Raw genomic sequence first — 24091 nt, 5'->3', positions numbered from 1 at the left:
GTTCTGAAACTTGTTTTTTAGTCTAACATTTGATCTATCCTGGAGACTATTCTATGTATACTTGAAAATGTATCTTCTGTTGTTTTTTGGGTAGTACACTCTGTATATTTGTTAGTTCAAGTCAGTTTATAGTGTTTCTCAAGTCTTCTATTTCCTTTTTAATCTTTTTTCTAGTATTTTTATCTGTTAATAAAATTGGGGTGAAATCTCCAATAATTATTCTTGATCTATTTCTCTTTCATTTCTGTATTTGCTTCATATATTTTGAGGCTCGAACTGTTGTAGTTATTGCTCATTTAGTAACTTTTGAACTAATTTTGTAAAGTCTATATTCCATGTTGTGTTTACCTGCATGAATCTGTTCCCTCAGCTTAGTGGTCAGCTTGTAATATCACAGAGATTTTCTTAAATGCCTTGAAACATAAAAATAATATCAAAAACAAAAACCATCACCTGGTCTCTGCAGCTGCATTGTGTATATTAGGGCACACTCACTCAGTCAGACACTTTTAACTCTACATTGTTCTTCACTTCTTGCTTGTGTAGTACCTGAAGGTCAGCTAGAGATAAGAGTTAGGGCTTTCTCAGGTCTTTCTAAACATGTCTTCGGTCTTCCAGATTTTCAGAAATATGTGGGAGCTTTCAAAATCCCTTATTCCCTCAAAGCATATCATTCTTCAGCATCTCAACTGTTATTATCTCAGACAGCAGTAGCTAATACATTTTCCATGAAATGTTTTTGACAAATACACCCCAGGTAGCCAACTCAGTTCTGAGTGACTTTTGAGCTAGGTAAAATAAGGGCAAGCCCTATGAGCAGGTTTTTCAGAGAGCCACCAGACAAACCAAAGAAACAACCAAAAGACTTTCTTCAGTTCTGTATTACCCTGCAACCTCTCATTTGCCTTTTCTACTAGATTTCTCAAGAATAGTCTATAATCATGATCACATTCCCACTTCAAACCTATGTTTTTTAACCCATATGATGGGCAGAATAGCAGCCCCCAAAGATATCCACGTCTTAGTCCTTGGATACATGGCAAGAAGGACTCTGCAGATGTGATTAAAGTCAAGGACCTTAAGATGAGGGAGATCATCCTGAATTATCCAGGTGATCACAACCTAATTACATGAATCCTGAAAAGTGAGGAACCTTTCCCAGTGTGGTGAGACAGTGAGAAGCACCATGAGTGAGCAAGAGCTATGACAACAGAATAAAGTGTCAGAGATGTGGCAGTGTGAAAAGGACTTGGCCCATTGTTGCTAGCTTTGAAGACAGGGGAAGGGGAACATAAGCCCCAGAAAGAAAACGGTACCACCTTTACCTTGATTTTAGCTGAGGGAGACCCATGTTGGATCTCTGATCTACAGACTTGTAGAATAATACATTCATGTTGTTTTAAGCCACCAAGTTTGTGGTAATTTATTATAGTAGCAATAGAAAACTAATACAACTCACTACAAAGAAGCACCCCTCAAATCCTCTAAAACTGCTCCAACTAAACCTTAAAATTACTCCTAATCAACAATTTCAATGAATTATTTTTAATATTGATCTTAATAGGACCTTTCTGTTATACCATTGTTGAACATTCACTTCTTGAAAATTTCTCCTTTCTTAATTCAGATACCAATCTTTTCTGGTTCTCTGATTTCCTAGATTATTACTTTCTAGGAATTATTAGGCTTCTCTTCTTTTGCTCATTAAAAAATATTTTTTAGACAAAGACTAAATGTAACCACAATACCAACACAGTCACTCTCCCCAATCAATAATTCCTCATTATATATCCAGTTCATGGCCTCTTATCTTATAAGGTTCACACAGTCACATGATTTAAAAAACTTAAAAGATGTATAACTAATCTCCATATCACTTTGCCATACTCCTTCCCTTAAAAACTGGACTGTCTTATAGTTTCCCAGTTTGGATTTTACAAATGGTATTATCATGGTATAGTTCAACATGTTCCACTATCCTCTATATTTCCTGTAACTGATAGTTACACCTAGACCAGCTCTTAAATATTGATGCTCCCTAAGGATTTGTATTTCTCCTACTGCTCTGTTCATACATATAAGCTTCCAAATCTTCTCTTTCTGAACACTGAAGTCATACTGTTAACTATATATTGGTTTATTCATTGTGGAAGTCCCACAGGAACCTCAAATAAAACGTGCCATATAATTAAAGTATTACAACTTCTCCCCCCACTCCCAAATTCCACTCATGCAGGCCAGTACATGTAAATTTATGTCAAAAGGTTTCCTATTTATAAGTTTATAATTCCTTTAGGTTCAAACTCCTGCTTTCCCAATGCTCATTCTCTAACATCTAATCTATCACAATAGCCTAACTGGTTTTTCTATTTTCAGAACCCTCAGATCTCTCTCCTTTACGTGAGACATCAGTAAACTTTTTCTGTAAAGGGGCAGATAACAAATATTTTAGACTTTGCGGACAATACAGTCTCTGCTACAAGTACCCAACTCTCCTCATAGCACAAAAGCAATCATAGACAAAATGTAAATGGACATAGCTATGTTCCAATAACACTTTATTTTAAAAAATATTTGGCCCGTGTGCCATATTTTACCAACTCCTGCTCTAAATTGATGTCAACATAATATTTTTAACTGGCAAATCAAACTGTCTCACTCCCCTACCCAATCTGTGAGATCTAATTCTCTATTTCTATTACTTACAGAATAAAGTCAAGGCTGCCTAATAGAGTAGTATAAAGTCCTTCAAGATCTGGCACCTGATACCCTCTGACCTCAAAAAAAGGTAGTTTCTCTTTACATGGGAAAGGTCAAGTATTTTACCTTCAATTTTTTTATATTCTTACCTTCACCTTCAAGCATTTCAATCACATCTTCTATGAGGGTCACCATATCTTTACTGTTGTTTGGATGTTGCAAATTCACCCACGTTCTGACTTCTTCAGGCAGGATTGCCAGGAATTGTTCCAGCACCAGCAGTTCTATAATCTGCTTCTTTGTATGAATCTCTGGTCTCAGCCATTGAAGACAGAGCTCCCAGAGTTGGCTTAGGGCTTCATGGGGCCCAGACACTTTCAAATACTGGAAATGCCTGAACTTTTGACGAGATGCCTCAGAGTCATGTGTCTCCACGATGGGGATGGTTTCCTGCTGCCAAGAGATATCTGCTCTCAGAACCTCTCTTTGTTCATGTAGAGACATGTTTTGAGGTTTTGAGATAGCCATCAACTTGCTCAGAGGCTGCATCTTCCTAAATAGAACTCCCACAGTAGTTCAAATCCACCTTACTAGATTGCAGTAATTCTCAGGCTTGAGCTAAGCACCTGTGTACTATATGCAGCGTGATTTAAGCCAAGTTATTTCACGGTAAGAAGGAAAGCTCCAGGAACTTTATACACAAAGCCAATATTCAGATACCTGAGCAACTGAAAAAAGATAGAAATTAACCCACAGGTAACAAACATATATTAGCATAGTTTTAAAACATAACTATTGTTATTAAAATTGCCTAAGAAAAATACATATCTGGATTCTCCTTCTATTTTATTTTCCTTTCTTAAAACTAGAAAATATGCTTTTCCTTTCTCCTAACCAGTTTCCCAAAGGACACACACAGATAAATAGACATACCGAAACAAATGATGAAGAGTCCTTTGATTTAAAAAGACTTCATAATTGAATTACAATTAGATTTATTCTATATCAAGTAGCAAACCATTTTTACCTTAAAATTAAGCAACACAAAACTTCAGGTAGGATATTAAGGTTTCAGAATAGATATGACTGAAAAACCTTACCCCAAGTTCTTATTAAAATGCTAATAAAATTCTATGAGTGAAACTGACAATAGCACTAGAAATAAAGGTAAATGACAATTGTTTAAAATATACTAGAATAATATCCATAAACTATTATTAGGAATAAATCAAAAAGTGGATTCGCAGACTACAGTGAAAAGTTTGTATCTGTTAGGACTTACTATGGACAATTATGCAATGCCCACCAGGGATGTCTTAGGCGCAACTGAACATTTAGACTCACAAGACTACTATTAGTCATATTTGGCACCAATTTACTCAGAAGGCAAAAAACAACTTGCTAGCAGAATAATATGCATTTTTCTTCAGTGTGAGTCTTTGCAGAGTGTAGCTCAAGTGCAGGGAGATGAGACCCATAAACGTGGTGTAGGAAACACTCTGACTCAAAAGAATTCCCCCAGGAGCCAATATCTCTCATAACAACTGAGCACAACTTTACGGGTTGTCTCAAAGAGCCTGCCAAATTATAGGTGTCACTACATTCGGGGCTGTCCAGATACAACTTTTTCTATTTGATTTACAGTTCTCCAAGTCCAGATGCAATTTACTATTCAGGTGTCATTTTGATTATGATCATTAAAGGTTAGTAGTTCTCAATCAGGAGATTTTGCCAACAGGGGAAATTTGGCAATGTCTAGAGACAGTTTTGATTGTTACAGCTAGAGATTGTACCTGGCCTCTAGGAAGTCAAAGCCAGGGATGTTGCTAAATATCCTACACAGGATAGCCCCCTATAGCAAAGAATTACCCAAAGTGTCGATAATTGCAAGGTTTAGAAACTCTGCTATAGGCAATATATAAATGAGAGTACATACTTTGGAGTCATAGATACATGAGTTTATATCTCAGCTGTACTAGTTACTATATGTATAAAGCTGAGCATTTGCATTCTCAACTGTAAAATGGATATAAAAATATCTGATCAAATTATAGGTATTAAAAGAGCTCTCATCTCATTTCTTGATACACACAGTAAGCACTCAGTAGATCATATGCACACATGTATGTTACAATGTTAGATCTTACCTATTGGCCAAAAGCTTGTGCGACCTTGTCCATGGCAATGCCTGCCTGAATAGATCACTCAGCATTCAAATAAGTATTAGTGAACAGAGTAGGGGAAGGACACACAGAACTATTAAAAGACAGTTTAGTGGCAGATGAGTGGTAAGAGCCAGGTTTCTCAATGTTTGACTAGAAATTTACAGAAAATCAAGGGAAGGAGTCTAGAATAATCCTTGTGATAATGGATTAGAGCTGGAGACCTATGTGTGAACTTGTATTTGGCTGAATTAGATGAAGATGGTTACATAAATATTTACATATATGTATATATACATAGATTAGTATAAACACATATTTCTTTGCTCTGTTGGCTAAGTAGGTCTAGAAGCAAGAACAGCCCAGCAGCAAAAGAACAATTAGCTCTCAGATCTTGGTTTCTAATACCATTCTCCAATAGGAACCAGGATTTCTTGGAGAAATGGCTGATTCTAGGACTGAGGCTCATACAACATAAGCATGGAGCATCTTATAGTGCCAGAAAGTAAAAAAATGCTCAAAAATTTTTTTTAAAAAAAAAGAAACTGAAACATTTATTGGGGCACATCAAAGGTACACAGGAGCCAAATGAAAGAGCTCCTTGTGGCCAAATCTGGAACAATATAAGCAACAGAATATTAGATAATTAAAACAATTAAATTAATATTCATGAGCCACACTGATATAAATGGCAACTTATTAATAAATGGGGGAGAATAAATCTATGCAGAAAAATTCTGAATAATTTATGCAAATTCTCAGCCACCCACAAGGTAGAGCATAACTCCCCACCCCACCGCTTGAGTATGGACTCTGCATAGGCATTTCCTGCCAAAGAGGAAATGTTGGGGGAGGGGAAAGGTAAATTTACAGAGGAAAAACCTGACAAATACCACCTCAGCCACGTGACCAAGATTAACATCAATAGCAATCAGTCATGTTGGCAGGATGTAGCCTTGAGATAATGTGATGAAAATGGCATTTTGCCTCTGTGATCTTCCTGCTCTAAACTCATAACCCCAATCTAATAATGAGAAAAACATAAAATTCCAACAGATGGTTCTCCATACTTAACCAATACTCCCTCATAACTGTCAGCATGATCAGAAACAAGGAATGTCTGAGACACTGTCACAGCCAAGAGAAGCCTGAGGAGGCATGACAACAGAATGTAATGTGGTATACTGGATGGATTCTATATAAGAAAGACATTAGGTAAAAATTAAACTTGAATAAAGCATGGACTTTAGTTAATGTAGTATTATTAATTGTAACAAAGGTACTATACTAATGTAAAATGTTACTAATAGGAAAAATTAGTGGAGGGGTGTATGGACACACTGTTGTACTATCTTCTCTATTTTCCTGTAACTTTATTCAATTTATTTAGAATTTTTTTTTATCTGTGAATGCAAGTTCCCCAAAGGATTTCCCACAGCAAGTGAAAAGCCACAGAGGCAGGTGTCTTCTGGCTTGAAAGATCCCTTTTACGTTGTCATGGCCCGGGGAGGAAAAGGGCAATGGTGCCTTTCTTGGGCTATTCCTGGGTCTCACTGGATAGAAAATTGCTTCCGGTTGCCCTGAAGCAAGCATTTCCTGCAATGAATCCCTCTGGGATGCTCCTTGACATCTCCCCAAACTCGTAACACAAGTCCATCTTTCTCCTCATTCACATCTGCCAAGGCTCACCGTAATACAATAGACTGAAAACCTGCCACAACTATTGACATCCACGCTCCTCCTGATCTGGCCTCATTAGCTCCACTTTTGATTTATGCAATTGCATTTGTTCAGGACACTAACAATTTCCAGGCAGATCTTTCTTTACTTGCTCTAAAAATATACCACTCAGCCTTAACCCGTGAGGACACAAAATAAACAACAATGAGGGTGCAGCTGGCTCAGTGAAGTTTTCTGCAGATGAAAGGCCCACTTAGAGGACTCATGATCTCACCTGACATAGAAAACAAATTGGAACCACCTCTACACTCTAGCTCAATTAAAGAAAACAAGCACAATGCTATGGGAAAAGAATCTTTTTTTTTTTTTTTAGACAGAGTTTTCGCTCTTGTTGCCTAGGCTGGAGTGCAATGGCACAATCTCGGCTTACTGCAGCCTCTGCCTCCCAAGTTTAAGTGATTCTCCTGCCTCAGCCTCCCAAGTAGCTAGGATTACAGGCACCTGCCACCATGCCCAGCTAATTTTTTGTATTTAGTAGAGATGGGGTTTTACCATGTTGGTCAGGCTGGTCTCAAACTCCTGACTTCAGGTGATCCACCCACCTCAGCCTCCCAAAGTGCTGGGATTGCAGGTGTGAGCAACCAGCCGAGAGTGATCTCTTAAATATGACTGGTGGAATAGTCCTGAAGTAGTATCATTGAGTCCAACAAAAAAATGAACTATGGGCCCAGATACTTTGAAAGTAACAAAAATGGAGAAGGAAAAAAATAAAAGCTCACAGGCCATATGTCAAAGACAAAATAGAAAAGGCTTTATGCTAAAAAGTAAAAGTAACAAAGACGTTAATTGCAACAATAAATGTACTGTGTAAAAATTTAAACTCAAACTACATAAAACTCAAAAGACATCCAAAATGAGAACTCCAAAACTGAAAGTAAAATGATTTTTAAAAAATACCAGGCAAACAAAAAATATTCAAGAGTGTAGTGAATTAAAATTATAATGCATTAAAAGCACAAATACATTAGAGGAAACTAAATGATTATAACTCAATGAAATATAACTATCATTAAATGTACAACATACTTGAAACATTTTTAGCAAAATTCTCAGAAAACAAGAAATGAAGTCAACAATGATACAATAGAAATGGGATATTAGGTAACTTTCTTAGACTTTGACAGATAAAGTCGAAAAAGTAATAGTATAATGGATTTAAATAATATGCTTAGCCTAATAAATAGAACTAGATAAAATGTAGTTTCTATTCAAGCACCTATGGGAATGTTTATGAAAGTGATTTATTAGGCTACCAAATAGAAAATCCTTGATAAATGGTAAACAATAGTGGAAACCACATTTATTACTAGAAGGCAAAACCAGAAATTAAAACCACATAGAAAAAACAATTTAACCTACTTTAAAATTCAAATGTTTGCTACTAAAAAAAAAAAAAAATCAAATGTACAACTGCAAGTATCTAAAAACAGCAAAAACATTGTACATCAAAATCTAAAGAGCACAGCTGAAGCTCCTGATAGGCAATGGAAAAGCCTTACGTATAATTAAACAAGAATGAGATGCATTAACTATCCAACTCAGGAAATAAAAAAAGCAACAAATATACTGGGAGGTTTGTAGGTGAAAAACACAAATTAATGAATTACTCACTGTAAACAGTTACAGAGCTAGGACAGGGAGAGACGTTCAGGATGGCATGCCGCATTTAATTAAGATTTCCGAGGTGGAACAGTTTTGATGATAGAGATCCAAGGTGTGACATGACTTCAAGTAGCTTAAATGGTAAGTCATGAACACTGGAATATACAAAGTCAAGAAATATAACAGTTAAACTCTAAAGTACTGAATAGATGCCTCTGATATAAAGGTGGGATTCAGGATTAAGACACAGAGCCGGTGCCACTGTGACGGAGGGACCCGAACGTCGTAGTGGACGGCTAGACGAATATAATCAGGTGGCACCAGTTCTCCGGTTTTACGGCCGCAAGGAACTTGAACAGCTGCTAATTATGGGAAAAGGGTATTGTCTGTGAAGAGAGTTATTTCTAATCAAACAGGCTGTAGGTGGGACAGCTGCTTAAGGTAAGAACCACGTGGCGAGATTAGCGCAGATAAAGAGGAACAGAAAACAGTTTGCAAATAAGTGACTGAATATAAGTCACTTACAGTAAATGGAGAAATAACTATATTAAAATAAGTACGATACTTGGAGGTTTTAATGTTTTAGGGAGGTGGCCAAGAATGCCTGGGAAAACAAGGCAATATGGAATTAAAACTCCATTGTCTTTCCCAGTTGATTGATTCAGTCACACTTGGTTTTTCCATAAGGCATCAATACCAGCCATTCCCAAACCAGCTGATCATAACATACTAACCACTTTGAGCGTCTGGAGACTGCCCCTATTACAGAATGGAAGAGGAGACAGGAGTGTGGTTAAATCCTTGCTTTAGCGGAGCTGGATCCTGACCCCAGCCGTCCCGCGGCCCACCCCTAGCCCTCCGTCGCTGCTCTCACGCTAGTCTTACTTCCGCAGCCCACGTTTCCATCCCTCCAGTCAGCTCGCGCCCTCCTCCGGTTCTCAGGCACAGACCTTGGAGGGCAGCGTGGAAATTGGGTAACTGCAAGCAAGCTGAGGGGAGCTGCACGTTCCGCATGGACGCCCTCAAGCGTGATTCCCAATCCCAAGCCCCCGCGTGCCCACTGCCCACTGCCCACCAACGAGGGTGATACCTGTGAGCCACCGCTCCTCTTCAGGGGCCCGTTCAGTCACTCCCAAGCGCCAGTTCTGAGAGGAGCCGCGGAATCGCTGTCTTGGACAGTGAAGGGAGCTGGTGTTGGTAATCACGCTGCAACTAGGAACCCCTGACCTCGCGAACCCTCAACTCACAGCCCGCTCTGAGTTTCATATATTGCGACGGTACAATCTCGGCGCACTCTTGCGCACGCGCACCAGCTGTGGAAGGAACCCCCAGTAGGCCCCGCGACCTGGGTGGGTAAGGTAGATCTGGTCTTTTCAAACCCAGCCCCTTTCTGCAGGCCCCGCCCACGCCTCACTCTTGGAACTCTGGCCCTTTGAATGGACTCACAAGGCGCTTCTTAAAGAAATGAGCGTCATACTTCCGGCGCTTCCTCATCCCGTCTGGGAAAACGAGTCCAAATCGCCTTTCTTTTCCCCACACCCCATTTGTCTGGAATCAAAAACAATGATAATTTCAACAAGACATTGTCTGTGTCTTACATGGTCTTTATTGGTTTATTAGTTCACAGATTCATTCATTCAGTTTTGTATGGAAGTAAGTTCGTTGTTCTGTTTTGGCTTGTTAAGAATGAGGTACTTTGTGGCATCCGAGAAGCATTGTCAGTTAGGTATTTGGATGTAAGCATCTGGGAGTTTAGAGATGTCTGGGGCTAGACCTGTAAAATTTGTGTCAATCTGGGTAGATAGTGATTGATGCTATTCATTGGAATAGGATTGCAGAGGGAGAGACAGAGAGGAAGAGAGAAAATAGAATAGAAGGAAATGGGCTGGGATTCGCCCGGGGAACACCAACACCATTGGTTGAGTCAGGAAGGCGGACCTGCAAAAAAAAAAAAAAAAAGAGAGAGGAGGATCAGCCTGAGAGGTAGGAGGAAATCTGGTGGGTGCGGAGACACAGAGGGAAGGGATGTGTGTGTCACAAAGTACAGAATGCTCGGTGACATTAAGTACATGATAATATGATTAGTGCTTGCACAGAGGCATGTAAACAGTGATGTAGGAGCAGAGTGAAAGAACTTAAACCAGAAAGAGCTTTATATTTAGGCCAGGAGTTGACTAAGGTAAAACAAGATGGCAACTTCGAATAGCTAGTGACACAAAAAAAACAAGGACACACCATATAGTTTCTTTTATTTATTTGTTTTTAAATAGACTTTATTTTTTAGAGTAGTTTTGGATTTACAGTTTTGGAAACATTGAGAAGGTAATATAGAGAGTTACCTTTTACTCCACAACTAGTTTTCCCTGTTATTAACCTCTTACATTATTATGGTATATTTGTTACAACTAAGAAAATAAAAATAAAATATAAAAATAAAAAAATGAAATAACATTGATACGTTATTAAGTCCATAATACTTTATTCAGATTTCTTTTCTTTTTTCTTTCCTTTTATTTTTTCTTTCCTTTTCTTTTTTCCTTCCTTCCTTCTTCCTTTCTTTCTTTCTATTTCTTTTCTTTTCTTTTCTTTTCTTTCTTTCTCTTCCTTGCTTGCTTCTTTTCTTTCTTCTTTTTTTTGACTGGTTCTCACTCTGTCACCCAGGCTGCCAGGCTGGAGTGCAGTGGTGTGACAGCTCACTGCAGCCTGGAGCTCCCCGAGCTCATGTGATCCTCCCATCTCAGCCTCCCAAGTAGCTGGAACTACAGGTTCTTGTCACCATGCCTGGCTAATTTTTTTTTTTTTTTTTGTATTTTTTGTAGAGATAGATTTTTGCCATGTTGTCCAGGTTGGTAAAGACCAGATTTCTTTAGTTGGTTTATTTGTTTTGTTTTTATCTTTTTTCTTTTCTCTGATGCAGGATCCCAACTGGAATATCACATTACATTTAGTTGTCATGTCTCTTTAGGCTCTTCTTGACTGTGACGGTTTCTTATACTTTCTTTGTGTTTGATAACCTTGGCAGTGTTGAGGAGTACTGGTCAAGCGTTTTGTATGATCTCCCTCTATTCGGAGTTTTCTGATGTTTTTCCTGTGGTTAGACTGGAGATGAAGGTCACAGAGATAGAGTACCATTTGTATTACATCACATCACAGGTACATACTATCAACATGACTTATCCTTGTTGTTGTTCAATTTGATCACCTGGCTCAGGTTGTTTTTGTCAGAAGACATATTTTTTTCTTTCCAACAGTGGCAATGGATGCAGCAATATTCAGTTTCCAGAATCAGCAGCTCTGGAAGCAGTGTCTTGTCCTGATGGTATTGGCAGGTAAATCATGCCTCTAGTGCTAAATGGAAGTCTTGTCTTCATAGGACGAATTCTGTGGTACAATTTTGGTCTGTGGTTCTGGCTATATGGCTCAAATATTATTTCAATATTTTTACTTTTAACTTAAATCACGCTTAGTTTCTGTTACTTGAAACTAAAAACCCTGACTGATGTGTCATCATTGTGATGATTTCTTGGTGTATGTATTAAGTATGTTTTCATTAGAAATTTTTAGAGTCTTTATTTTCCCCTTCCCTCCCTAGCATGGGAAGTAGTGGTTTCATGCAGACAGCTTTATGAAGAAGCCCCATTGGCATCTATTTTGGTGGAATGAGTGGGAACATAATTCTCAATGTGTCAGTAATCCATTGCTGCATACAGACCATTTCAAAATTTAGTGCTTTAAAACAGCAATCATTTTATTTTACTCAGGAGTGTGTTTGAAATGTGGTCAGAGGGGAATGGCAGTTATCATTAATGTCAATATTTAAGATATGACCATGGGAATGAGTAACTGAAATCATTAAAGAAGCAAGGATTAAGGAATCTCAGAATGCAAACTATTTGAATATTTCATTCTATGTGAAAATTAAAATAACCAAGAACTATAACATAGGAGCAGTATCTTTGGGAGAGTGGCAGTGAGTCAGGGGCTAGAATCTGCAAGGAATGGGTCGGGGAGTAGCCTAAGCATCTAAAATAACATAAAATGAATAAAACCCCCACAATCCCACTTTCCTAACCACACCTCATTTCCTCCTTCTTCCTCATGGTAAAACATCTCCAAATGTCTGTTTACATTTTCTTATTTTTCCTCTATTCACTGAAATAGATCTCATCTAGATCATAACTAGCAGCCAAAGTTACCAAATTCAACTAAAAATTTCCTATCCTTCTCTATATCACCTCAACTAACACATATCATTTGAATGAAGGTTTTCAGTGATTATCATACCCCAGATTAAAGTTTGCCTATTGTAGTACAGTTCCAGTAAATTTTTAAAAGATAATAAAAAATGTGTATTAAAATACATTATGTCTCAGTCATTACTCTGGGTATATCAAATACACTCAGAATGGGATAAGATAAAATGAAATAAAAGATCAATAGCTGGTTTTAAAATGTATGTATGTATCTATGAATTAAAGAAGAAAGAAATAAGTACAGCTATGGGATAGCTCTTCACTGGAGGGGACTTCTACACAGTCAATCTGAGGTCTGTGGTTTCTGGACTCCATGTGCATGATGGCTGTAGAATAGTTACCATGGAAAACCACCTCTAAACATGTGAATGTTAGAAGTTTAAGTGAAAGAACGAAGTGGCTACCAGCCAGTTTATTTGTATTACGGGTTTATGAGGAACTGAAGTAGACTCTGGAATTGACTATTTTAGAGAAGTTGGGCCACAGTGTGACATGGTGTGCAGGCATTGAAGCCTATGGAGGGGTCACCCTAGAATTGGTAAACTCCAATTTCTAAAATTCTAATTTCTCTTTTGTTTTTTAAAGAAATACTCATTAGGTAAATTGGGCTCATTCAAAAGGGGATGACCAAGATGAATACAGGGTACCAAAGCATATTAGATAAAGAAATTGTAAAGAAATTAATGGCAGTTGGCAGAGACAATTGAATTTGGGCAAATACAGAAATTGACCTAGTGTGTTCTGGTACAGAAGAATAACGAGAATTGCTCTAAGACTAAAACTAGAGAAACTAGGTTGAAGACACAGGAAAATTGATTTTGACTTATCATGAGGAAGATCTCTGTAATACTAAAAACTACCTTTATATGAAAGAGAGTGGCCCAATGGAGTAAGGAGCTGTATCATTCCTGGTTAGGCAAATGCTGAACAATTATTCGATAGAGATATTATGGAATAATTTAAGTCTCAGATTATATTACTATTGAATTCCCTTTTTACTCTGATAGTCTATGCTTACATGAAATTTGAGGTGATTATATAAAATTTTGGGGGATTTTCAGGAGAGAACATGAAGAACTAGGAAGTATTATTTTCTCTGATACCTTTTCACAAGCTGAAATGCTCTAGGATCTAATGAACCCAGTATTAAAGATTCTTACAGATACTTTAATTGTTTTAATCAGAGCCTATTCTAAGGTTTGTATGCCGAAGACATACAAACTTGAGATGTCTTTGATGTTAGAATTATGCTTGCAATTTGTATTAGCTGTTATTTCAGAATAATCTGGTTGAAGCCTCCTAGATTCAATTGTGACTGTGCTTAAAACATGCCCACGGCAGCTGAATTAACTCCAAACTCCTCACAGTAGCACCCAACACCTTTTACAATCAGGAAATGACCTAACTTTTCATGCTTTTATTTTTTTCCTATGTTCTTGTTTAGATTGTAGTATTCAGTTTTTAGAACATGTTCATTTTCACACTTCTTCCTGAAATAACCTAATTCATAATTGCCTACTAAAATCTTGCTCCTTTTTAAAGGATGTTACCATAGCTCTAAAAGTCAGACTCAGAGGTTACTGCCTATGAGAGAAGGACTTTCTCTCAGCTAGTTTCCTGAGAGCCCCTTTGACATCTTTGTTCCTCAGGCTATAAATTATGGGGTTCAACATTGGAGTCACCACTGTATAGAACACAGATACCATTTTATCCCGTTCTTTTGCAGTCTTGGAGTTTGGTCGCATGTAGGTGAATATTCCTGACCCATGGAAGAGGACAACAACAATAAGATGGGAGCCACAGGTGGAAAAAGCCTTCAGCCTTCCTTCCCCAGACTACATCTGGATAACAGTGGAGATAATATTCCAATGAGAAACAAGAATCAGGGAGACAGGGGCCAGGAGAATTACCACGCCCATTGAAAAGATGGCCATTGCTGTGTTGTAAGTGTCTGCGGAAGCCAGCTTCAGGAGGGCAGGAGGTTCGCAAAAGTAGTGATTGATTATATTCTGTCCCCAGTAGGGAAGATGGAAAGTAAATCTGGTATCTACTAAAGACACTAGTGCCCCACTGGCCCAGGACCCAAAGCACAGCCAGGGACATACCCGTTGGGTCATGATGGTGGAGTAGCGCAAGGGCTTGCAGACAGCCACATACCGGTCATAGGACATCACGGCCAGCAGCGCAGACTCTGTACACCCAACCAGAAGGAAGACAATTATCTGTGTCATACACCCATAAAAAGAAATGGTTTTCCTCTTTACCAGGAAGTGAACCAACACTTGAGGGACAATGCTAGTAGAGAAACAGAGATCTGCAAAGGAGAGATTTCTAAGAAAAAAACACATGGGAGTGTGAAGGTGAGAATCCAGGAAGATGAGAGTGATGATGAGCAGGTTTCCAAGCACAGTCAGCAGATGAATGATGAAGAAAAGGATAAATAGCAGGATCTGGGTCTGCAAGTCCTGTGAAAGGCCCAGGAAGATAAACTTATTTTAGAATAAGGTACGTGTGCAAGTTTATTACAAAATTTGGAGTACAAATGCTAAGGTTTGGTGTACACATGAGTCTGCAACCCAAGTAGTGAGCATAGTATCCAAGAAGTAGTTTTTCAGCCATTTCCCCCAGCCTCGCTCTCCCCACTCTAGTTGTCCCCAGTGTCTGTTGTTCCCATCTTTATGTCAATGTGTACCCAATGTTTAGCTCCCACTTACAAGTAAGAACATGTAGTATTTGGTTTTCTGTTCCTTCCTTAGTTCGCTTAGGATAATGGCTTTGAGCTGCATCCATGTTGCTGCGAAGAACATGATTTCATTCTTTTTCATGGCTGCATAGTATTCCATTGTGTATATGTTACACGTTTTCTTTATCCAATCCACCATTGATGGGCACCTGGGTTGATTCCATGTCTTTTTTTACTGTGAATAGTGCTGTGATGAACATATAATTGTGTGTGTCTTTTTGGTGGAATGATTTATTTTCCTTTGGGTGTATATACAGCAATGGGATTGTTGGTATGAGTTTAATTCTTAGTTCCTTGAGAAGTCCCCAAACTGCTCTCCACAGTGGCTGGACTAATTTACATTCCTACTAACAGCATATTAGTGTTTCCTTTTTTCCGCAGCCTCGCCATCATCTGTTATTTCTTGACTTTTTGATGAAAGCCATTCTGACTCGTGAAAGATGGTATATCTGTAACAAACCTACAGCTAACATCTGACTGAATGTGCAAAAGCTGGAACCATTCTGTTTGAGAACTGGAACAAGACAAATATGCCCACTCTCACCAATCATATTCAACATAGTACCAGCAGAGAGAAAAAAATAAAAGGCATCCAAATAGGAAAAGAAGTCAAATTAAATGACCTTATTACATTAAGAGTTTGTATAAAACTCTATGAAAGTTCTGAAGTCCAAGAAATAATGGGCCAAGGATATGAACAGATTATTTACAAAGAAGAAATGCAAATAGCTACTAAATATAAGAAAAATATTCAATATTATTAAAGCTCAATAAGTACAATTGAAACAATGAAAGAAATTTTCACTTGGGTAATTATCTAAGATTTTAACACCAAAACCATAACAAAAAATAGCTAGTATATTCATTAAGCATTGAACCCGTAACAGCATTAATTTTAGGGTTTTATATGATTATATCTTCCCAATAGCATTATGAGGTAAATTAAAATACTATTAATTTTGTCTTGTAGGTAAGGAAACTGAGGCACAGAAAGGTTAAGTTACTGTCCCCAAATCATACAATTAGCAAGTATAGAATTAATTAGCTGTATAATGAAGGTACAAAAACAGGACACATTTGCAAAAGCAAGTGGTTAGGAAAATTTGTATTACTCTTTCTGGAAAGTAATTTTGTCAATTACAGTAAAAGACTTAAATATTCATGTGTTTTGACCCAGTTCTCAATAGAATATGGAAAGGAAAAATTTGCCCCATACTCAAAATGTAGTCTCAAAAATTGACTTACAGCATGTTTTCAAATATATGTAACTGCAGCAGTGAAAGGGGGCACAATATGGGCAAAATATTGACAATATAAGGGCACAGTATCTATCTAGATATAATTGGAATTATCAAAATTAGTGAAACAGCCTATTCAAAGAACCACTTCTTCTCCTGCAATAATTTCTGAAATTCCACAGAGAATAACTTATATGTTCTTAGGAACATATCACTGTTAGACCCAAAGTAATGTCTGTCAAATCCTCTTTTCCTTTTCTTTTTTCTTTTTTTTTTTTTTTTAGAGGCAGGGTCTTGCTCTGTCTGCTCTGTCACCCTGTCACCCAGGCTGGAGTGCAGCAGTACTATTGTAGCTCACAACAGCCTCAAACTCCTGTGGTCAAGCCAAGCTTCTACCTCAGCCCCAGAATAGTTGGGGCCTGTCATTTTCTTTTTCCCCTTCTCTGGCTGTCTAGGTCTATATGATCACTACTATTTCCTTTGGATCCCACAGATGGTGATTCTTAAAATCATTATCAATAATAATGAGAATCACCTCCCATTGGTACTTACCAAAAGTGGTTTTGCTGTTGTCTTAGAGACCAATGCTAATATATGTTTCCAAAATGCACAGAAAAGACTAGAAGAAAAAAGTTTCCAAAATGTTCAGAGTGGTTGACCCTGGGTACTGGAATAATGGGTAGGTTACTTTAATTCTTTTTTTTTTTTTATTTTTCACTTTTTAAAAATTATTATTATACTTTAAGTTCTAGGGTACATGTGCATAACATGCAGGTTTGTTACATATGTATACTTGTGCCATGTTGGTGTGCTGCACCCATCAACTCGTCAGCACCCATCAACTCATCATTTACATCAGGTATAACTCCCAGTGCAATCCCTCTCCTCTCCCTCCTCCCCATAATAGGCCCCTGTGTGTGATGTTCCCCTTCCCGAGTCCAAGTGATCTCATTGTTCAGTTCCCACCTATGAGTGAGAACATGCGGTGTTTGGTTTTCTGTTCTTGCAATAGTTTGCTGAGAATGATGGTTTCCAGCTGCAACCATGTCCCTACAAAGGACACAAACTCATCCTTTTTTTATGGCTGCATAGTATTCCATGGTGTATATGTGACACATTTTCTTCATCCAGTCTGTCACTGATGGACATTTGGGTTGATTCCAAGTCTTTGCTATTGTGAATAGTGCCGCAATGAACATACGTGTGCATGTGTCTTTATAGCAGCATGATTTATAATCCTTTGGGTATATACCCAGTAATGGGATGGCTGGGTCATATGGTAGTTCTAGTTCTAGATCCTTGAGGAATCGCCATACTGTTTTCCATAATGGTTGAACTAGTATACAATCCCACCAACAGTGTAAAAGTGTTCCTATTTCTCCACGTCCTTTCCAGCACCTGTTGTTTCCTGACTTTTTAATGATTGCCATTCTAACTGGTATGAGATGGTATCTCATTGTGGTTTTGATTTGCATTTCTCTGATGGCCAGTGATGTCGAGCATTTTTTCATGTGTCTGTTGGCTGTACGCATGTCTTCTTTTGAGAAATGTCTGTTCATATCCTTTGCCCACTTTTCGATGGGGTTGTTTGTTTTTTTCTTGTAAATTTGTTTGAGTTCTTTGTAGGTTCTGGATATTAGCCCTTTGTCAGATGAGTAGATTGGAAAAATTTTCTCCCATTCTGTAGGTTGCCTGTTCACTCTGATGGTAGTTTCTTTTGCTGTGGAGAAGCTCTTTAGTTTAATTAGATCCCATTTGTCAATTTTGGCTTTTGTTGCCATTGCTTTTGGTGTTTTAGACATGAAGTCCTTGCCCATGCCTATATTCTAAATGGTATTACCTAGGTTTTCTTCTAGGGTTTTTATGGTTTTAGGTCTAACATTTAAGTCTCTAATCCATCTTGAATTAGTTTTCGTATAAGGAGTAAGGAAAGGATCCAATTTTAGCTTTCTACTTATGGCTAGCCAATTTTCCCAGCACCATTTATTAAATAGGGAATCCTTTCCCCACTGTCTCTCAGACCACAGTGCAATCAAACTAGAACTTAGGACTAAGAAACTCAATCAAAACTGCTCAACTACATGGAAACTGAAGAACCTGCTCCTGAATGACTACTGGCTACATAACGAAATGAAGGCAGAAATAAAGATGTTCTTTGAAACCAATGAGAACAAAGATACAACATACCAGAATCTCTGGGACACATTTAAAGCAGTGTGTAGAGAGAAATGTATAGCACTAAATGCCCACAAGAGAAAGCTGGAAAGATCTAAATTTGACACTCTAACATCACAATTAAAAGAACCAGAGAAGCAAGAGCAAACACTTTTATTCTTTTCTAAAAGCCCTATATTACCAATATAAGAAAAAAATAAAAATGGGAAAATGTAGTAGTACCTAATTGAGGATGCTGTAAAGTCACTTCTTTACTTCTACTTGATAAGAAGTCTCAATAAAGTAACTGTTATAGGACTAGCCCTCTTGCAGAAAGCAAATATAAAAGAAAATATGTGAAACAGCTATTTTCAGACCTTAAACAACAAACAGCCAACTCAGAAAATAATGTGACATAGCAAGGAAACAAACAAGGTAAGCTCTATGATCACACTAGCTTTATGCCTGGAGGCACTTTCAGGACTGTAGTCCATAGAGTGGGAGCCTAAGGAGAGCATGAGACCCTTGCTGAACTGATGAGACGGAGATCCATAATTGATAGTTTGAATTATGCAAGTGAATAGCAGAATGGAATAAGCTGCAGAAAGGGACTTCAGGAATCTCCCTGAGTCTTGGCTGAATATTAAGCTGTACATACACAGGATAGGACTGCCAGGTCCCAAAATAGCAACTGCCAGGGGGCTCATGGAAGGCTACAAGATTTTGGAATTTCAGTCTGTCAGAGTGAAGAATCTTCATTGGAAACCCCTGACACTGAGGTGATACCTCAGAGAGGGTAGACAGTAAGAGAGGATCGTGATGAGTCAAGCATGCATAATGTAACCCCTAGAATAACCACTAAAATATAAAATAAGAGTTATAGTTAAAAATAAAACCAAAAATGGAATAATTTTAAGGTACTCGAAAGCAAGAAAGGTGGATAAAAGAACAAAGAATACATAGGAATATTAGAAAGCAAGTAAGATGGTAGACTTAAATTTTATCCATAATTATATGAAAAATAAATGGATGGCCGGGTAGGGTGGCTCACGCCTGTAATCCCAGCACTTTGGGAGGCCGAGGCAGGTCAGGAGATCTAGATCATCCTGGCTAACACGGTGAAACCCTGTCACTGCTGTAAATGAATACATAAATAAATAACAAAGAGCCGTGCGTGGTGGCGGGAACCTGTAGTCTCAGCTACTCGGGAGTCTGAGGCAGGAGAATGGTGTGAACCTAGGAGGCGGAACTTGCAGTGAGCCGAGATCGCGCCACTGTACTCCAGCCTGGGCGACAGAGGAAGACTCTGTTCAAAAAAAAAAAAAAAAAAGAAAAAGAAAAAGAAATGAACTAAACATCTAATTAAAGGCAGTGATTGTTGTCAGATTGGACAAAAAAGAAGACATAACAATGTTTTGTATACAAGGGATTCATTTTTAAACATAAAAACAGTTGTGTGAAAATAAAAGGATGAAAAATAATATACCACAAAAACACTAGCCATAGAAAAACTGGAATATATGAATATGAAGTATTACCAGAAACAAAGGACATTTCATAATGATGAAGTGTTGTTCACCACAAAGACAAAACCATACTTAATATGAATGCACTTAATGAAACTTCAAAATGTACAAAGAAAAATTGATGTAACTGAAAGGATAATTAGCAAAAAAACCAGAAATATTTGAAGATTTCAACAGTCTTCCTGACAGAACAAATAGAAAATCCATGAGGATACGGAAGACTTGAACAACATGAACAACCAACTTGGCCTAAAAGACATTTATAGATTACTCTACCCAATAGGTACAGCGTATATATTCTTTTCAAATGCAAAAGGAATGTTCACCAACGTTAGACTATATATGCTAGGCAGTAAATCAAGTCTCAGTAACACAGGATTGAAATAACATAGGGCATATTTCCCTGACCATGACAGGATTGCATGATAAACCAATAACAAAAGGATATCTAGGAAATCCTCAAGCATTTGGAAATTAATCAGCACAATTCTAAATAATACATGAGTCACAGAGGAAATCAAGTAAAATTGTAAAATATTTTAAACTGCATTATAATAAAAATATCAGCATTTTAACAAATTCAGAATTCTTTTGAACTTTTAAGGAATGGTAATTACTATTTCATTTACTTCATTCGTAGAGAAAAAAGGAAAAGTCAGTTTTTTCATGAAGTTGACATTAAATGAATACATATAAAATAGATGTAAAGTCAAAATAAAATGAAAGTGTATAGATACCAACAGCATTCCATTGGAATAAAGCACTGTGATCAAGTGAGCTTTTATCATAAGTGCTAATTTAGGCCAACATTAGTAAATTTATTAAAACAATTCTTCATATTAATAGATTAGAATGGGAAAAATATCTTAGTAAGTGCCTCAAAAGATACTTGATAAAGTTCATATTTCATTCTTGCTAAGTACTTTGAGTCAAATAGGAACTTAAGCATACTTTTTAAAGAAGAAATCTGAGTATTTCTTCTTTTGTGTAATAATAGATATTTGAAACGAAATGCTAGCATCATGCTTAATGGTGAAATACTAGAAATATTCACATTAAATTCTGAGTTATGAAAAAGGTGTCTGTTTATTTGCCAAGAGTTAGCTAATGAAATAAAAATTAGAAATATAAACTAGAAATGACAGGTATAATTATTGGAAAGGAAAGGGTAAATTGATCACTACTTGTAGGTTGATTTTCTGTTTGTAAATTTTAATATAATCTGAAAAATGATTAGAATAAAAAATCTGTAAGCAGGTAAGTTATATATGTAACTATGTGCGTGGTTTTCTTATATATTAATCAGAACTAATTATAAAATTAATTTTAAAAATATACAATTAATGGCCAGGCACAGTGGCTCATCCCGGTAATCCCAGCACTTTGGGAGGCTGAGGCAGGTGGATCACGAAGTCAGGAGTTCGAGACCAGCCTGGCCAATATGGTGAAACTCTGTCTACTAAAAATACAAAAATTAGCCTGGCATGGTGGCACACGCCTGTAGTCCCAGCTACTCAGGAGGCTGAGGCAGAAGAATAACTTGAATCTGGGAGGCAGAGGTTACAGGGAGCTGAGAGCATACCACCGCACTCCAGCCTGGGTGATAGAGTGAGACTCCATCTCAAAAAAATCTAGATATAGGTATATATTTTTTGCCAAAATATGTAGGTATGAATTAAATGTGAATCTGTTCAGAAAGAATACAGGAAAAGTCAACATGCAGGCCGGGCGCGGTGGCTCAAGCCTGTAATCCCAGCACTTTGGGAGGCCGAGACGGGTGGATCACGAGGTCAGGAGATCGAGACCATCCTGGCTAACACAGTGAAACCTCGTCTCTACTAAAAATACAAAAACTTAGCCGGGCGAGGTCGCAGGCGCCTGTAGTCCCAGCTACTCGGGAGGCTGAGGCAGGAGAATGGTGTGAACCCAGGAGGCGGAGCTTGCAGTGAGCTGAGATCCGGCCACTGCACTCCAGCCTGGGCGACAGAGCGAGACTCCGTCTCAAAAAAAAAAAAAAAAAAAAAAAAAAAAAAGTCAACATGCATAAATGGAGAAATAAATCCAATTTCTAGATGTAAGATTTAAAATTTAAATAAGATTTAAATATTATAAAGATATCTATTGTTAATTATTGATTCTCATATATTAACATCCCTAATAATTCTCTTTGTGAGAGGTTGTTAAAAGTAAAAATTTCTGAACTCTAGAGATTCTTAGTAGGTTTGTGGTTGAACAATTAAATTTATCTTTTAACAAGTCTATTTGGTGATTTTGATATGAGTATTCCATGAATCATATTTTGAGAAATAGTCCCCAGTAATTATCTAAAAAATAACTGCAGTTATAATCAAAGCCAGTAAACAATCTCCGATGGGAAACTTAACAAAATAATTTTAAAGTTTACCCAGATGAATACATGTAAAAATATTCAGAGAAAAAAATCTGAAAAATATGAAAAAGAACTGTGGTCATGGGGAGGGTGTGGAGATTTAACCTATCCGATATTATGATTTACTATTAAATTAGGATAATTTATATGCATTGTACTAGTGCAGATATCAATGCCTCAATGGAATAAAATAGAGAAATGACTCAAACTCAAGTATATAGGGGAACAAATGACAAAGATATCATCAAAATCAATAGAAAGGTGTATTATTTAAAATAGTGTTAGAATATCTGGTTCTCTGTTGAAAAAGAAAGTATTCCGACATCAGTTCTTCTCCAAAATCTAGATGGATTAAATATCTCAATGTAAAACAAAACAAAATAAAAATACTCCCTAATATTGCTAGGAGAAATAATAGGTGAATATTTGCTGTTATCTTTCAGTGTGAAAGGACCTTCTAAGGACATCATGAAAACCATTTGTAAAATGAACATAAAACCACAACTTCATAATATGGATGTAAAGATTAAATTATTTTCTGTAATCTTTGAATGGGAAAGGACCTTCTAAGGACATCATGAAAACCATAAACATTAACTTAAGATTGGTATATTTTATTATACAACTATTTTTAAATGAATGGTTAAAGAATACATATATGTAAAATATAAGTAACAAATAAAAAAACTACAACATCACAAAGCTTTTAAAACTCAACAATATGAAGACTTCTCAATGGAAAGGATGGAAAAAGAAATTTTAATAAGCAATTCATAAAAGAAATTCAAATATCCAAAAAGCTACCTATATAAAGAATGTTCATCCTCACTTACAATCAGAGAAATGTAAAACAAGTAGTTACTGTTTCTTTCTCATCGTTTTAGCAAAGATGAAATAGATTGAAATCACACACTATATATATATTTTTTATTATACTTTAAGTTCTAGGGTACATGTGTACAACATGCAGGTCTGTTACATATGTATACATGGGTCATGTTGGTGTGCTGCACCCATCAACTCGTCATTTACATGAGGTATAACTCCAATGCCATCCCTGCCCGCTCCCCACTCCACACAATAGGCCCCGGTGTGTGATGTTCCCCTTCCCATGTCCAAGTGATCTCATTGTTCAGTTCCCACCTATGAGTAAGAACATGCAGTGTTTGGTTTTCTGTTCTTGTGATAGTTTGCTGAGAATGATGGTTTCCAGCTGCACCCATGTCCCTACAAAGGACACTAACTCATCCTTTTTTATGGCTGCATAGTATTCCATGGTGTGCATGTGCCACATTTACTTAATTCAGTCTGTCACTGATGGATATTTGGGTTGATTCCAAGTCTTCGCTATTGTGAATAGTGCCGCAATGAACATACGTGTGCATGTGTCTTTATAGCAGCATGATTTATAATCCTTTGGGTATATACCCAGTAATGGGATGGCTGGGTCATATGGTACTTCTAGATACTTGAGGAATTGCCATAGTGTTTTCCATAATGGTTGAACTAGTTTACAATCCTACCAACAGTGTAAAAGTGTTCCTATTTCTCCACATCCTCTCCAGCACCTGTTGTTTCCTGACT

The 24091-nt window shown here is 37.3% G+C and overlaps 2 protein-coding genes across 15 annotated transcripts in view; both read right to left on the bottom strand.

Annotated features, from left to right (window-relative positions):
• Positions 1-9823, bottom strand: part of ZNF215 (zinc finger protein 215) — a 50996-nt gene extending 41173 nt beyond the window's left edge. For 2 of the 14 annotated variants that reach the window (XM_017948680.3, XM_017948681.3), the window contains exons 1-3: positions 9295-9823; positions 8214-8359; positions 2850-3428 (exon numbers count right to left, since the gene is read on the bottom strand). In XM_017948680.3, coding sequence (XP_017804169.1) covers positions 2850-3249 — 400 coding nt within the window. In that variant the 5' untranslated portion in view covers positions 3250-3428; positions 8214-8359; positions 9295-9823. Of the gene's footprint in view, positions 1-2849; positions 3429-4847; positions 6959-8213; positions 8360-9294 lie in introns of those variants that run through there. The other 12 variants (XM_017948679.3, XM_031653274.1, XM_009186695.4 and 9 more) reach the window with 12 other exon arrangements.
• Positions 9824-13990: 4167 nt separating this feature from the next.
• LOC108581970 (olfactory receptor 2D3) overlaps positions 13991-24091 on the bottom strand; it is a 14447-nt gene continuing 4346 nt past the window's right edge. Inside the window, 1 exon segment of the mRNA XM_031653966.1 lies at positions 13991-14946. Coding sequence (XP_031509826.1) covers positions 14035-14946 — 912 coding nt within the window. The 3' untranslated portion in view covers positions 13991-14034.

This window comes from Papio anubis, chromosome 12 (assembly GCF_008728515.1).
Source record: "Papio anubis isolate 15944 chromosome 12, Panubis1.0, whole genome shotgun sequence".
NCBI classification, from domain to species: Eukaryota; Metazoa; Chordata; class Mammalia; order Primates; family Cercopithecidae; genus Papio; species Papio anubis.
Note: the sequence above shows the minus strand (reverse complement) of the source record. Positions and strands in the feature narration are given on the sequence as shown.